This window comes from Pteronotus mesoamericanus, unplaced genomic scaffold (assembly GCF_021234165.1).
Source record: "Pteronotus mesoamericanus isolate MK-2021 breed Mesoamerican mustached bat unplaced genomic scaffold, CSHL_Meso_final contig_25, whole genome shotgun sequence".
Classification (NCBI taxonomy): Eukaryota; Metazoa; Chordata; class Mammalia; order Chiroptera; family Mormoopidae; genus Pteronotus; species Pteronotus mesoamericanus.
In genome coordinates this window covers 36,936,650-36,953,178 of record NW_026555105.1, presented here as the reverse complement: position 1 = coordinate 36,953,178, position 16,529 = coordinate 36,936,650, and the positions used below count along the sequence as shown (strand labels likewise).

At 38.0% G+C, this 16,529-nt stretch overlaps 1 protein-coding gene across 4 annotated transcripts in view; it reads right to left on the bottom strand.

The window, feature by feature from the left end:
- The window catches only part of KAT14 (lysine acetyltransferase 14), a 93,165-nt gene that overhangs the window by 30,492 nt on the left and 46,144 nt on the right, over positions 1 to 16,529 (bottom strand). For 2 of the 4 annotated variants that reach the window (XM_054574100.1, XM_054574102.1), the window contains exons 9-10: positions 15,845 to 16,035; positions 11,793 to 12,857 (exon numbers count right to left, since the gene is read on the bottom strand). In XM_054574100.1, coding sequence (XP_054430075.1) covers positions 12,684 to 12,857; positions 15,845 to 16,035 — 365 coding nt within the window. In that variant the 3' untranslated portion in view covers positions 11,793 to 12,683. Of the gene's footprint in view, positions 1 to 11,792; positions 12,858 to 15,844; positions 16,036 to 16,529 lie in introns of those variants that run through there. The other 2 variants (XM_054574103.1, XM_054574104.1) reach the window with 2 other exon arrangements.

The window sequence follows — 16,529 nt, the reverse complement described above, 5'->3', positions numbered from 1 at the left end:
CTTCTATGCCACTGGTGCCTTTCAAGCTGCTACCCCCCATGCTGGAGCTCAGAGGGAGTCTGAGTAAGTCTGTGTGTGGGTTCTTTAAGAGGAACTGCTTGGGGCTCCAAAATTTTCTTCCCCTGACTCAATCCCCACTGGTTTTTGCAGCCAGAAGTTACAGGAATTTATCTTCCTGGCACTGGAACCCTGGGCTGGGGAGCGAGGTTGGGTATGGGACTCCTTGCTCCCAAGATGTCCCTCCTGAATTTTTATCCAGCTCACATAGATATGGGACCAGCCCATTCAATGTCTCCACCCTTCTACCAGTTTGGATGGATGTGGTTTCTTTAATTCCATAGTTGTCAGATTTCCATTTGTCTTGATTTCTGATGGCTCTGGATGATGGTTTTTCTATACTTTAGTGGTAATTTTGATGTGGTTGTGTAAGTAGGTGAGCTGTGTTTACCTATGCTTCCATCTTGACTGGAAGTTTTTAATTACTATGTCTTTTTTATTATAGACATCCTAGTAAGTATAATTTGCATTTCCCTGATGACTAATTGTGCTGAGCAATTTTCAGGTGCTAATGGCCATTTGTGTATCTTCTTAGAACTGTCCTTTTAAATCATTTGCCCATTTTTAAGTTGGGTTGTTGTTTAAATTGGCTTTTTTAATAGACATTTTTTAGAGCAGTTTCATATTCACAGAAAAATTGAGAAGGTACAGAGATTTCCCATAGACCGACCTTGTCCCCCAACACACACAGCCTCCCACATTATCAACATTCTACACGTGGGCAGAACATTAGAGCAGAACCTACATCAACACATCATTATCAACCAAAATCCCTGGTTTACATTAGTGTTCACTCATGGTGTTGTGAATTTCATGTGTTTGAACAATTATATATAATCACACATATCCACTATGAGAGTATCATACAGAGTCATTTCACTGCCCTAAAAATCTTCTGTGCTCTGCCTATTAGTTCCTCTCACCCCCACCCCTAGAGACCACTGATCTTTTACTTTATCCTCTGTTTTGCCTTTTCCATTTGTAATCATATAGTATATAGCCTTTTCAGACTGGCTTATTTCACTTAGTAATATCCATTTAAGTTTCCTTCATGTCTCTTCGAGCTTGATAGCTTATTTTTTTGTGTGTCAAAAAATATGCCACATTGGATATACCACAGTTTATTTATCAATTCATCTGCTGAACGGCATCTTGATTGCTTCCAAGTTTGGGCATTATGAATAAAAGTTCACATGCAGGTTTTTGTGTGGACATAAATTTTCACCCCATTTGGGTAAATACAAAGGAATGTGACTGCTGGATCCTATGGTCAGAATACATCTAGTTTTATAAGCTGTCAAACTGTCTTCTAAAGTGGCTGTGCCATTTTGCATTTTTGACCAGCAGTGAATGAGAACTCCTATTGTTCTACATTCTCATCAGCATTTACTGTTGTCATGGTTTAGGATTTGAACCTTTCCAATAGGTATATAGTGGTATATCATTGTTTTAATTTTCAGTTCCCTAATTACATATAATGTGGATTAACTTTTTATGCGCTTGTTTGCTCTCTATATACCTTCTTTGGTGAAGTGTCTGTTCAGTCTTTTGCTCATTTTTAAATTAGGTTGTTCATTTTCTTATTGTTGAGTTTTAAGATTTTCTTTGAATATTTTGGATAACAGTCCTTTATCAGATGTGTGCTTTGCAAAGACTTTCTCTCAACGTTAGGCTTGTCTTTTCAATCTCTTAATGGTGTCTTTTACAGAGCAGAAGTTTTTAGTTTTAATGAAGTCTGACTTATGAAATTTTTCTTTCATGGATTGTTTCTTTGTAAATAAAAAGTCATCATCATTCTGAAAAATCTATATTTTCTCCCAGATTTTCTAGTTTTACAGTTTTGCACTTTACCTTTATGATCCATTTTAATTTTTGTGAAGGATATAAGTTCTATGTCTAGATTTTTTTTTTTATGTGGATATCTCACTGTTCCATCACTTATTGAAAAGACATGTTTTCTCTACTACATTGCCTTTGCTTCTTGTCAAAAATCAGTTGGCTATATTAATGTGGGTCTATTTCTGGCTTCTGTCTGTTCCACTGATCTGTCTTTTCTTTCACCAATATCACAGTGTCTTAATTACTGTGGCTTTACCGTATAGTGTCAGTACTCCAACTTTGTTCTCCTTCAATATTGTGTTGGCCTTTCTGGGTCTTTTGGCTCTTCATATAAAATTCTTTTTCTTTTTTTATAATATTTTACTGATTGTGTTATTACGGTTGTTCCATTTTTTTCTCACCTTTATTCCCCTCCACCCTGCACACCCCACTCCCAACAGAATTCCCTGCCCCACTTAGTTCATGTCTATGGGTCATACATATAAGTTCTTTGGCCTCTCCATTTCCTGTACTATTCTTAACCTCCCTGTGTCTATTTTGTACCTACAATTTATGCTTTTTCCCTGTACTTTCTCCCCCATTCATCTCCCTCTCCCACCCCCCTGATAACCCTCCATGTGATCTCCATTTCTGTGATTGTTTCCATTCTAGTTGTTTGCTTAGTTTTTTTGTTTTTTCTTTTAGGTTCAGTTGTTGATAGTTGTGAGTTTGTTTTCATTTTACTATTCATAGTTTTGACCTTTTTAGATAAGTCCCTTTAACATTTCATATAATAAGGGCTTGGTGATGAGGAACTCCTTTAACTTGACTTATCCAGAAAAGCACTTTATCTGCCCTTTCATTCTAAATTATAGCTTTGCTGGATAGAGTATCTTGGATCTAACTCCTTATCTTTCATGATTTTAAATACTTCTTGCCAGCCCCTTCTTGTCTGCAATGTTTCTTTGGAGAAATCAGCTGATAGTCTTATGGGAACTCCTTTGTAGGTAACTGTCTCCTTTTCTCTTGCTCCTTTTAAGATTCTCTCCTTATCTTTAATCTTGGGTAATGTAATTATGATGTGCTTGGTGTGTGCTTCCTTGGGTCCAACTTCTTTTGGACTCTGAGCTTGCTGGATCTCCTGGAAGTCTATTTTCTTGGCCAGATTGGGGAAGTTCTCCATTATTTTTTCAAATAAAATTTCAATTTCTTGCTCTTCCTCATCTTCTTCTGGCAACCCTAATGATTCGGACGTTGGAACATTTAAAGTTGTCCTGGAGATTCCTAAGCATCTCATTTTTTTTTTTTTTTTTAATTCTTGCTTCTTCATTTTGTTCTGGTTAAATGTTTATTTCTTCCTCTTGTTCCAAATTGTTGATTTGAGTCCCGGGTTCCTTCCCTTCACTGTTGGTTCCCTGTATATTTTTCTTATTTCCCTTTGCATAGCCTTCATTTTTTCCTCTATTTTGCGACCACACTCAACCAATTCAGTGAGTATCCAAATTACCAGTGTTTTGAACTCTGCATCTGATAGGTTGGCTATCTCTTCATCACTTAGTTCTGTTTTTGGAGCTTTGATCTGTTATTTCATTTGGGCCATTTTTTTTTTTTTTTTTTTTTGTCTTTTGTCTCCGAGCCCCTGTTACATTTTAAGGGGTGGAGCCTTAGGTATTCACTACGATGGGGCAATGTGGGGGAGGGGTCCAAAAGGGAACAGTGTCACTTGCTCAGCTCTCCACCAGCTTTCAGTCACTTCCCATGCCACCCAAAAGCAAATTCCGCTCTTCTGCTGCTGATACCTGGGTGGGTAGGTTTGTGTATGTTCTAGGACCCTGTGGGTCTCTCCAACAAACTTTCCTGTGAGGCTGGAAGTTTCTCCTACTGCTGCAACACCCACAGGATTTTACAGCTAGAGGTTTTGAGGTTTTATTTTCCTTGCGTTGGAACCCTGGGTTGCAGAGTCTGTCTCCCTCCCCAGTTGTTCCCTCCTGGTTTATTTGTACACAAATGTGAGCCAGGTTGGTCCTCCAGCTGCCACCTTGTCATGCATCCTCTCTGCCCTGGCTGCCCGTCTCTGCCCCTCTTACTGGTCTGGATGAATGTTTCTCCTTCAAGTTCTTGCTTGTCGGACTTCCATACAGTTCGATTTTGACAGTTCTGGTTTTTTGTTTTTAAATTTATTGTTATCCTTCTTGCGCAAAGAGGCAAAGTGTATCTATCTACACCTCTATCTTGGCTGGAAGTGCTCTTCATATAAAACTTAGAATCAGTTTGTTGATATCCAAAATATAACTTGTGATTTTGAAACTCCACTGAATCTATAGGTTAAATTAGGAAGAAATGGCATCTTGACAATGTGTTTTCTATTCATAAACAGAATCATTTCCCATTTATTTAGTTCTTTGATTTCCTCCATCATGGTTTTGTAATATTCCTCATAAAGATCTTGTATGTGTTTTTTTTTAGATTTATACCTAAGTGTTTCATTTGGGGGAGTGTTAATGTAAATGGTATTGTGTTTTTAATTTCAAATTCTACTAGTTCATTCCTGGCAGATAGGAACATAACTGACTGACCTTGTACCCTGCAGTCTTGCTATTCACTTATTAGTTCCTTCTGAGGGATAGAAGGGCCAGTTTTTTCAGATTTTCAAAATAATGTCATGTGCAAAATAGTTTCATTATCTGTCCCAGTATGTATACCTTTTGTTTCATTTTCTTATTGCATTATTTAGAACTTCTAGTACAGTGTTAAAAGAATGGTGCAAGAGAACATTGTCTTCTTCCTGATTTTAGCTGGAAATTTCTAGTTTCTCACCATTAGGCACAATGTTGAAGTGTAGGCCATTAGTAGATATTCTTTACCAAGTTCAGGAAGTTCTCCTCTATTTGTACTTTGCTGAATTATGATAAATGGGTGTTGGATTTTGCCAAATGCTTTTTCTGTGTTATGTGATATGATCATGTAATTTCTTTAGTCTGTTGATGTAATGAATTACATTGATTGATTTTCTGATGTTAAACCAATAAATCTAGCATACTGAGACAAATCCCACTTGGTCATGCTGTATAATTTTTAAATAAATTGGATTTTTTTCTTTGCTTATATTTTGGTGAGGATTTTTCCATCTATATTTATGAGAAATACTAATCTATACAAGCAATGTTGCAACAATTCTTGTTGTGCCACAAGAATTTTTAAAACATGCAATACCTGACTATTTAGTCAGGGGCACTGACCTCTTTTTTCCCTTAGATTTTCAGATTTAAAAAATGTCAACAGCCAACACAATAGTTGTTCATTGTGAATTAATCAGAACTATACTTTAGTCAGACTCGCAAAAAAATATATTTTCTAGAGTGCTGCAGCATTTTAGTAATTAGTTTGTGTATGCCATGAGATGAAAAAGGTTGATAATCACTGGTCTATAGTTTTCTTGTAATGTCTTTGGCTCGTTTTGGTGTTAAGATAATGCTGGGTTCATAAAAGTTATTCCTTTTCTTCTGGAAATATTGTAAAAAAATTGATATAATTTCTTCCTTAAATATTTTGTAAAATTCACCAGTGAACCCATGTGAGCAGTTTTTTGTCTTTTTATTGTTGGGTTGTAAGAGTTATTTATATGTTCTATACATTAAGTACCTTATGAGATAAATGATTTCCAACTACTTTCTTTTAGTTTGTGGGTTATCTTTTCACTTTCCAGATGGTGTATTTTGAAGTGGAAATGTTTTTAAGTACAATTTACTAATTTTTTTCTTTTAATCACTTGTGCTCTTGATGTATCTAAGAAACCATTGCCTAATCCAAGATCACTAAGATTTACTCCTATTTTTTTCTAGGAGTTTTATAGTTTTAATTTTTAGAGTTAGGCCTATGATACATTTTGAATTTTTATATGAGTAGGAATAAAAATTTATATTTTCGCATGTGAATATTTTGTTGTCCCAACTCCATTTGATAAAAAGACCCATCTTTTCTCATTGAATAGTTAATTATGTTTCTGGGATCAATTCTATTTCAACATTTGATATTATCTGTCTTTATGCTATCACCATACTGCCTTGATTACTGTAGCTTTATATTAGTAATTTTTAAAATGAAAACTGTAGTTTTTCAACTTTGTCCTGAAATTTCTTCTTGAACTTCATAAATTGTCTATTAAAACAAAAGTAGAAATTGTAAATAAAGTACGATGGATTGAATTATAAATTAAAAAAAAAATTCTTGTGGTTAAAGTAAAGGTTCTAGAGCCAGACTATTAGGTTCTGTCAGTTACTAGTTGTGAGGTTTGGGGCAAGTTACTGTAAATTTCTCTGTGCCTCATTTTTTTTCACTGGGAAAAAATGAGAGTTGTAGTAGTAACCCCCTCAGTGAGATGTTGTGAGATTTAAATACATTTCTGAGTTGTTCAAGGCTCTTAGAATGGGGCACACACATGAGAAACACTCAGGGTAACAATGGGCATTATTACTATTGATTGCACTTTTGAGACGTTATAGCTCCTTTAATACAGCAATTCCACTTCTAGGGATGTGTTCTAAAGAAACAGTCATGGATATTCATCCAGATTTAGCTTCAAGAATGTTTAATACAGTATTCTTTACAATAGTAAAATTGAAAACAAGGGGAATTTTTATAATTATGGTACACTCCTGTAATAAAATACAATCCTATCATACATGTTTTTAAAAAACGTTTGATAACTTGGAATGCTGTTTGTGATCACTTAAAATAGAAAAAAATATATACATAATAGAACAAATATGATCACAGTTAATTTTAAAAATTAGTATATGAAAAAAATTGTCATCTGCAAGGGCTTGTGTGCGTAAAACAAAAGGCCTTAAACACTTTACACCAAAATATCTGAAGTGATTGGCTCTTTTGTGTTAGAGAAGCCTCTTTGATGGCTGATAACAGAAACCACAACTTGAGGTAAAGCCAACAAAGGTCATTAGACATGTTGACTTGAAAAGGCAAATCTATAGAGAAAAAAACAGATTAGTTTATCTAGGGCTGGGGTATGAGTGGGACTGACTGCAAATGAGCACCAGGGATCTTTTCAGCCCTGTGTCCCAACACTGAATTGGGTGATTATAAAACTCTATAATAATCTACTTTAAAAATCACTGAATTGTGCACCTAAAATTAGTGAATTTTATAGTATGTAAATCATTTTTCAATAAAACTTTAAAAGGGGGGAGGGACTATTTACTGTAAGAATAGGAATGGGTATAAGGGGAGGTCTTTTCAGATGCCGAAGAGGAGCCACAGCCAGGCCTCAGGGGGAGGCTCCCTCACCTTATCTGCAGCTATCTCACTCTTCTGTTTCATTCCCATTTGAGACTGACCCATAAACAAAATAAAAAACTAAAGACTGTGCCCACCCCAAGGCTCCTGTGCTATGACCACTAGTAGCAACCTTACTAAAATTCCTAGCATGATTGAGGCATCCACTAGTTATGGCCTACCCAGAGTCCCCAAAAGGGAACTAGTCTAAGCTGTGCTGCTCTCATCTGGGTGTTAAGAGCTTTGAATGACTTTTCTATAATGGCCTTTTGTGGTTTATACTTTGGTGGCTCTCCATCATGAACCACATACCTGGCATTTGTCCCCTTTGAAGCACTCCCTCATGGACTAGAAGCTTGGGAATGTTACTGCTTCCAGCCAGTGGGTCAGTAGTAAGCATGTTATAAGCAAAGGCTTGATAAGGACTGGCAATTGAAGTTTGTTTTTCTAGAATGTTGGAAGAATGCTTCTTTTCGGAACCCAGCCTCCATGCCATGAGGCAGTCTAAGCAACCACACGGAGAGGCCCACCTGGGAAAGGACCAAGACCCTTGGCCAGCACCACCATCTGCGATCCCAGATATTGGCTGCTTCCCCAGTGACCCAAGAGGAACCATGTGGAAAGAACCACCCAGAAAACTCACACAACCCAAGAGAAAATATACTACTATGGTATTAAAGCACTAGATTATGTGGTGGTTTATTACATAGTATTAGGTAGCTAAGAAATCCATTATTCTTTTTGCCATCAGATCTGGTAAATGCTGAGATGCACAAGCTACAAGGCACTAACTGGCGCCAGACTTAAGTACCTCCACCTCCCTATGACACTGCTGCTCTGTCCTGTAGTGGCAGTGGGAATGCAGGAATACTTGCCAGCATTTTACTGAAGGGTAACAGATGTGAAAGGCCTACTACTTCAAGTACCTGGCTCTCACTTGAGCTCAGTGCTCAGTGTATGGCCATGCAAAAAAAGGGCAAGCATTGCTAACCCAGCTCTAAAAGGTGCTTCCTAAAGGAAGCCTGGACAGCTTTCTTCTTCACACTAGCAGACCAAAAGAAGACTGGATGCTACAACCAGTGTTGGAAAGTCTGAGGAGTAACAGGATATTACATCAACTCAGTGAATCTCCCCACAAAATACTTATTTGCAGAAACTAAAAAATCAAAAGTTAAATTTGCTAGAAATGGGACTAGTGACAGTATGTGCTTCCTAAATCATGGGATGAGAAATCAGCATCATGTTGTGGTATTTCTGCCAAAGTACCTAACAGAATGCTGAAAAGAAGGAAACAACAGGCACCCCCAAGTTCAGGGACACTCTGCAAATCAACTAGCCAGTACTTGTAAAAAATGTCCACATTAACAAAGACCAGGGCAGTTTCTGATTGTAAGACTAAAGAAGTCTGACAACTGAACACAACACTTATCTTGATTTTCTTATGCTATAAAGGGCAGTGTTAGAAAAACTAATGAAATCTGAATTAGGTCTGTAGATCAGGTAACACCATGGTGTCAATGTCACCTTACCTGATTTTGACCATTGTACTGTGGCGAGGTTAAGAACATTTCTTACTTTAAGAAATGCACACCATAATATTAAGGGTAAAGGGACATGGTATCTGCAACTTACTTTTAAATGGTTCAGCACAGCGTGTGCACGTGTGTATGAGGTGTGTAAAGAGAGCAAGAAAAAAGCAAATGTGTAAAATACTATTTAGGGAACAGGGATAAAGGGTATTGGGGAATTCTTTGTCCTCTTTTGCAAATTTTCCATCGAACCTGAAATTATGTTAACGAAAAACAAAACATATTAAAGGTAGTTGCTGAGTCATTCCTTTTGCAACTTTGCCACACCATCCAGCCTGCTCTAGAAATTTCCCTCCTCCAATCCTGAGTTTGTTACTTTTTGGCTCACACACCCATTTCAACATCTGTTGAAGCTTTAGGCCCCTCCCCTGAAAAACAATCATACTCATACTTGCCTTTGCACACAACCACCTCAAGGTATGAACCCTTACCTGGGAGACCAACAAAGAAATATCCATACACACTGAAGGTGGGAGGTGACTGGCTCAGCTCAGAATCACAGGTCCCCATTCTGGGTCCAAGGACCCTTTGGCCTGGGAGAACTCCTCCTCCATTTCACACAACACACAGACTGGACAGGGCCAGCACAGATGGGAGCAGTCCCCACTCTTTGTCCTATGTTATTCAACCTCTCAAGCCTCAGTCTTCTCCTCCATAAAATAGAGAACATTACAGCACCACCTCGTGGAGTCTTTGGGAGAAGTTAAGAGCTCAGTAGGAAATGCCATTATTTTCATATTTTTAGCACCTAGATTGTGTCTGCTCAATGTCTTATAAACTTTCGTTTCCACTCTAACTCTGTCTCTGGAAATGCCAAGTGTTCTGCTGCTATATGGAGACACGAGGCCACCACCCAAAGCTTAAACCCCAGAGACCTAAGTTCCTAATAATTCTTACTCTTCCAAGAACCTCTGAGATCAGGCCTTTGCTTTTCATCCCACTTGAAGTTTAATGCCTTTTTTTTTTTAACATAATTTAGCCTTTAGCCACACTCAGTTTAACTACAGTACTAGACATTTTGACCAAATGTAAACATAATAGTAGTATGTTTCCTTTTCAACTGTTACTCATTTCACCTTGAAGTTTTCTCTCAAAATGACCTGAATTATAAGGTGTCACTTAAAGTGAAGACAGGGAGTGGCTGTGAATAGACAGAGGGCATCACACAGAAACTGGCCAGAGTGTGGGCTTTTCACACTGATAGCTCACAGGGATTAAAGCCTATGGTTTCCACATAAGCACCGCCTATCATATTTGCCACACCAACTAAACTGATTTCCAATTATAGTGTATATTATGCTGGGAAAAACAAAGTTCCTGAGCTGCAAAACTTTTTCCAGACATCAATGGTGTGTCTATCCACCTGAAATGAGGGCTGCCTGAGCCACCATGGGAGGGACCATCTACTGCCTGGTTGCCCTTTACATGGCTTCATAGCCCAGAAACAATTCATTACGCTGCAAAGGACTGGTTTGCTTTTTGGCATAAACTCTTTGAATTTTTGTTTTTCATTGTTTCTGCAAATTTTTTTTTACTTAAATAACCTATTTAACATTTCCGAGAAAAAAACAGAAAGATATTAAGACAATATTTCAGTTTATGAAATGCACATGGCCTATCAAAGCTCATTCTACAGTTAAAACAATTGTTTAAAGAAATGCTGCTGCTTTTATTGGGCTCTTGATTTCCCTGGAGGTTCTACATGAGGACTGCATACAGGCTCATTAACAGTTTCTGCTGAGGTCCTTGGGGAATTAGGGTGGCATTTCTGAGCATAGATTTGTATGTGCCTGAGGAAGACAAATGCCAAGACCAGGTGCATTAAATAAAGGGGGGGGCAGTTTGAGTTAGTAGTTACCGAATTTTGCTGTTTATAATGTGCAATTTTTTGCCCAAATTTTTGAGGGACAAATAAAGATGTATATTATACATGGGTATAATGATTACATACCATGGGAATAATAATCCCATGTATAATGTACATAGAAACATGAGGCAAAATACTGTACTTTGGAGATTTTTCCATCTTGCAGTAAAATATTAATAGAAATTATTTGCAACATGTCTCTATTCATTGGGAAGTTTGTTTCAAAAGGTTATTTGCCTGGTCTCAATCTTTAGTGAATTTGTATGTGTAACTGTTATATAGTTATTCCACCATGGGACAAGCACATCTGTTTAGTGTTGCATTTTAGACCTATGTCTGTTTTACTGATGCAGCTGTAACACAAAGTCTCCTTTACCTTTTGAAAATGTCGTGGCTTTTAAATTATGATTTATCTTGATTATGGAATAAAATGTAAATAAAAAATCTAAAAAGATTAAGTGAAGACAGGTCTGTCTTGAGCCCTGGAGTATCATTGCTGAGGAAAAGGAGCATGCAGCTCTGTGGTGCATGTCCATGTAACCTAGGAGCATCTCTGTGCAGAGGCTCAAACTGCGCATCTTCCTGGAGTGTCGACACTACCTAAAGCTTCGGGGTAAAAAAAAAAAAAATCCATTATTTTAACATTAAAACAGTTACACCTAAAGAGTTAATGAGTGAGTGTCAGGTTACAGCTGATCCCACCCTCTCTGCTGGGTCCTTGCAGGGTCAGGCTGGGAAGTGCTGGTTTAGCTCTCTGGAAGGGAAGGAAGGTGACAGAGTCCAGAGGATTCACTCTCTGGAGGCAGGCTATCATTGCTTTAGTGAACCTGGCAAATGAGTGACTCTGTCCAGTCCTGGGCCAAGTGCTGGGGAGCCCGGAACCTTGGCAAGAGACGAGTGACAACTTTCACACTGTGGTCACATGAGGGCGCAATGCTTTTCCCTTGAACAAAAAAGATTCCAGCTGGCTCTAACTATAGCCTGTAGAACAGAGGCTTTTAACTTGGGGTCCACAGATCTCTGATGCAAAACTAAAATGTGTCTGACAGTTTTCTAGAGAGTATTCAGCTTTCTTTGGATTCTCAAAGGGATCCATTCCCAAAAAGCTAAGAGCCATTGCTCTTAATTAAAGTTTGAAAGCAAAATGATTAGACTGAAGATCTGGCTGTTACAAGCAAAGATTTTTATTTGAGAATAGCTAATACTTTCGGAAATGCTCCTGCTGGATCCCGCAAAAGCTGATTGAGAGTCTGTCTCCGACACCCCCCACACACCAAACAGCCTGATCCTAAAGACAATGTAAGTCTTTTCTCCTTACACCAATTCTCCTTCCACCACTACACACTTCCACCCAGTGGTGCAATCAATCTAAATGCAGGCCACTCAGCCACTCAACACCAAGCCAACTTCACAGGCATGGGGAAACCGAGACCCTCTATTCCCAGACCAAGCCCTTGGTGGGAGATGCTAACAGAACAGGTGAAGCAATGTGAAGACACAACATTTAGTTTATTCTGACTGTGACCAAAGTCAGACAGAGACAACAGTACCTCAGTGACTTAGAAGTCCTGCTAGGTTCAATGACAACACATCAAGGATGGGAAAAGGGTTGGCATTCCTTTAGATAACCATCTCATAATCCCTCATCATCCCAGGACAGGATAGTGCCTCTCAGACACTGTATGAATCTTTAACAGCAATCACATTTGCTCATCCTTTAAATTAGGATGGACAGATTCGCTCTCACCAAGAATATCAGTTTAGATACTCTTATTCTTAAAAACTGTCCGGTGGAAGGAGAGCAACATCTTTCAGTGTTAGTTAACTGTGGAGTCCCAAGATGTGGGTCAATGGCCTCACCAGGAAGAACTGGAAAGCGATTTTGCTGTTGGGCTGCTCACTATTCATTCCATCGCCCACCTCTTTTCTCAGCTCGGCTGGAGACTGAATGAATGTCTAATCGTAGAGATTAGAACTCACAGTGAAATGAGTAAGGTCTATGTGAAGACCTGTCTCTAACAGTATATGTGTTTCTCCGTGAAGAGCTGTATCAAGTCACATCAGCGTCGGAGCCTCAGGAAGAAAGCATGTTTACACTCCGTGCTCTCCAAGGGGTAATACTTATCATAAAAATCTAAAACATATTCCTCGGTCTTGAATCCAAACTTCTGGTACAGTAGCATAGCAGGGTTGCTTGCTGAGACGTGAAGGGTTACATCCTTGCCCATGCAGGTCTGCCAAAAGAGTGGAAAAATACAAGATGAATAGGAGAAAGCCTGAGGGAAAAACGAGTAGGTGAAGAAACTCTTTTAAGTAGGTAGGTAGTTTTGGAAACTGGAGAAGTCAGGGACTCAGACTTTACAACACCTAGCAACAGCTGGAAACTGAATGACATTTTCAGTGATCAAGACATTCACTGAAGCATTCATCAACATTAAGGAAACTAATAGTATATGGAGTGTTTTTTTTTTCCGCTGAAGCAAAGGGCCAAGGGAGATATTTTATTGTTAACCATATTATTTATAATTCAATTACACTGAAATATATCAAACATACCTATACCAAACACTATATCAATCTTGAAGAAATAGTGAACAAGTAAGCCATGCTTTTAAAGACTAGATGTTAAATAATGTGACATATGTGAAATATTAAGACTTTCATTCAATTCTAAAACTTGAAGAATCTATATAGACCTTCAGAATCGCAAAGTCTATCTCCCATCCCTCCCCAAAACTGACAGAATTCACTTCTCAGAACTGAGATTTTTGTATTTAGGATACAACACTCCATATACTATTAGTTTCCTTAATGTTGATGAATCCTTCAGTGAATGTTTTGATCAGTGGCAAAATGTCATTCAGTTTCCAGCTGTTGCTAGGTGTTGTAAAGTCTGAGTCTCTGACTTCTCCAGCTTCCAAAACTACCTACCTACTTAAAAGAGTTTCTTCACCTACTCGTTTTTCCCTCAGGCTTTCTCCTATTCATCTTGTATTTTTCCACTCATCTTGTATTTAGGCTCAATCCTAGGGAAAGAGTAATAATCATTCTACCAATACAAAGCAAGTGCTTAGATTCTTTAATTAGCTACACAGACTACAGTACCCCAAAAGTAGTATAAATAAACAACTTGTTTTTAATGAAGAAGGCACTGAAATACTGATGGTGATGGGTCCCTGAGAGTTCATACTTACTTCCTGGTTCTCCCAAGGCCTCTACTTAAGAGCTCTGTCAAAAGTAGACAGCTGCCTTCTATTTTCTGTTGAATTCACACTCTACATCCAAAGTCATTGTCAGACAAGAAAGAACTACTATTATACCAAGGACAAGAGTGTGTCCTGTGGTAAGGCTAGTATTCCTTCTACTGCAAATATGCAGTTTGACCATGACCATCACTGAGTACTACTGAGCAGGACTGTGTCTGGGCCTGGCTGTGTGGTCTGGCTAGGGGCCAGGCACTCACATACAAAAATGAAAACTCTTCCTCCCACCCAGGAAATGCTCTGTAAGAATTGACTGGACCAGACCTTGTGTCAAGCACACACATCACACTGTCATCTGTGCCCTGCCCTCAAGCCCTTGCCAGTGAAGGGAAAGGCAGAAATCCTGTAGGCATTCTGCTAGGTTAGAAGAATGAACACAGAGTAGAGGTCAATTCTGTGAGTGGAGTAGGCAGAGAAAAAGGGGGCATGGTGGAAATAACTGAGAAGATCTCATTTCAAGACAACACAAGGTAGCACATGTTAACTGTTGAGAGAGGTGAGAAGAAAGCAATTTCTAGAAGACAGTTCTCAAGGTTCTGGCCAACACTTGGAATTACTGAGCAAGTTTCATTAAAAATAGGGAAAACAACATTTTATCAACTCCATCCTCCATTTAAAAGAAATTCTAAAAACCAAGCTTATAGATACAAAAACTGGTGGTTGCCACAAGTGGGGTGAGAAGGTGGACAAAACAGGTAAAGGGAATCAAAAAATACCAACTTCCAGTTATAAAATAAGTAAGTCATGGAATGGAATGGAATGTATAGTATGGCACTACAGCTAATAATACTGTATTAAATACTTGATACAAATCAAGTATTTGTAAATCTCTTATAGTTGCCAAGAGAATAAATTTTAAAAGGTCTTGTAATAAGAAAAACAAAATTTTAAAACTATGTTTGGTTATGGATGTTAACTAGACTTAATGTAGTGATCATTCTGCGGTATATACAAAAAAGGAATCATGTTGTACCCTTGAAGCTAATATAATGTTGTATGTCAATTATACCTCAATAATTAAAAAAAAAATCTCAAACCAAAAAGAATCTAGACCAGTAACACAAAATCAACTATACCAGATTGTTTCTAAATAAGTTACCTGAAAAATTCTGGGTGAAATAAAATCCTTGCATGTTTTTCTGATGTTAGTATATAAATACATGGTATATTTTCTTCAAAGGTTATATAGATATTATCAAAGGATGGATTATAATTTGTTATTAGAATCAAGTCTTAAAAGGTTCATACCAGCTTATATGGTGATAGTAAGACGAAAAGCAATCAAGAATCACAAAATATGTACTGTTGATAGATACAGCTTAGGTAAGATGTTTTAAAATACTTAAAAACTAAAAATCTTAGTTCCACTTCCTTGTCTGAGTCATGGTGGCACTGATTGATTCTAAGAGAAGCAGCGTTACCAATGTGGACAGTGTAAGTGCTTCCGGCTTTTACTTTTGATATTTTCTCATTTATTTACTATACATATTCACAAACTGGCTTCTTTAAAACCTAGATCTAAATAGCAATCATATTTCAGAGGGGCGGATTTTGTCTGTGTGTTTTGTTTTGTCTTTTGTAAAGAAAAGTTATGTTCATCACAAGAAGCACAAACTATATAAACAGTACACACCAACAGAAGTAAAAAAAAAGTGCAATATGCATCTTCTATTACAAATTCACATACAAAAGATACTGCCTTTTAAATATATACTATAAAAAAAGAAAAAAACAATATAATAAAAAAAATTGGTATCATGTAACACACCAGAACACACTGGCAGCTTCTAAAAACCCAAGGGCAACCCATCTTGTGGAGAATGATGGTGACTGGCATTGACGCTCAGTCTCATATTCCGCTGGGCCATGCTGGGAGGGCCCTGCTCTGATCCACCCCCCTCCACTTCTCCCAAAGAGCCCAGAAGCAAGTGTATAGAAAATGAGCACAAACAACACACCTGAATGAGATGATAAATCATGAAAGTTGCAATCCCTGCTCTTCTCCATTCAGGATGGACAAACAGAAATGAAATGTAAGCTTCATTGTACTTCACATCGGGAACCATGAAGCCAAAAGCAATGATGACTTTTTTATACAGAACAACAACACTGAAGTCTGGGTACTGCAAGCACTCGGATAGGTCAATGCCTAAAGAAAAGAAACAATTGGAGATTCAAAACCATGTGCCTTTTAGAATTAATGAACACGAAGCTGTTCAGTCTGTACTTACAGCTGCACCTGCATGCTAAAAAACAAAACAAAACGAGACGAAGATATTACCATACACACCACACATTCAGATCGTAAAACTAAAAGTGAATTTCAGAATATACCAAAATTAACATCATTTTCCTAAGTACATATGTTAAAAGAGGAGAGACAGGATAGAGTGGTTAGTAGAGCGAACATGTTCAGAACTGGACACACCTGGTTTTCAATTCAGCCTGCCTGGCCACGTGTATCAGCTGGAACATCTCTAAATGTCTTGGCCTCAGTTTTACAATGTTTAAGATGAGACTGTACCTAGACCTCACAGAGCTGGAGTATAAATCCCCTGAGAGTATCCACATCATTGTATTCTTTACCTCAGACATACTTAATTTATAAGCTCTTCTGTACAAATGCTACATTTTACAATAAAA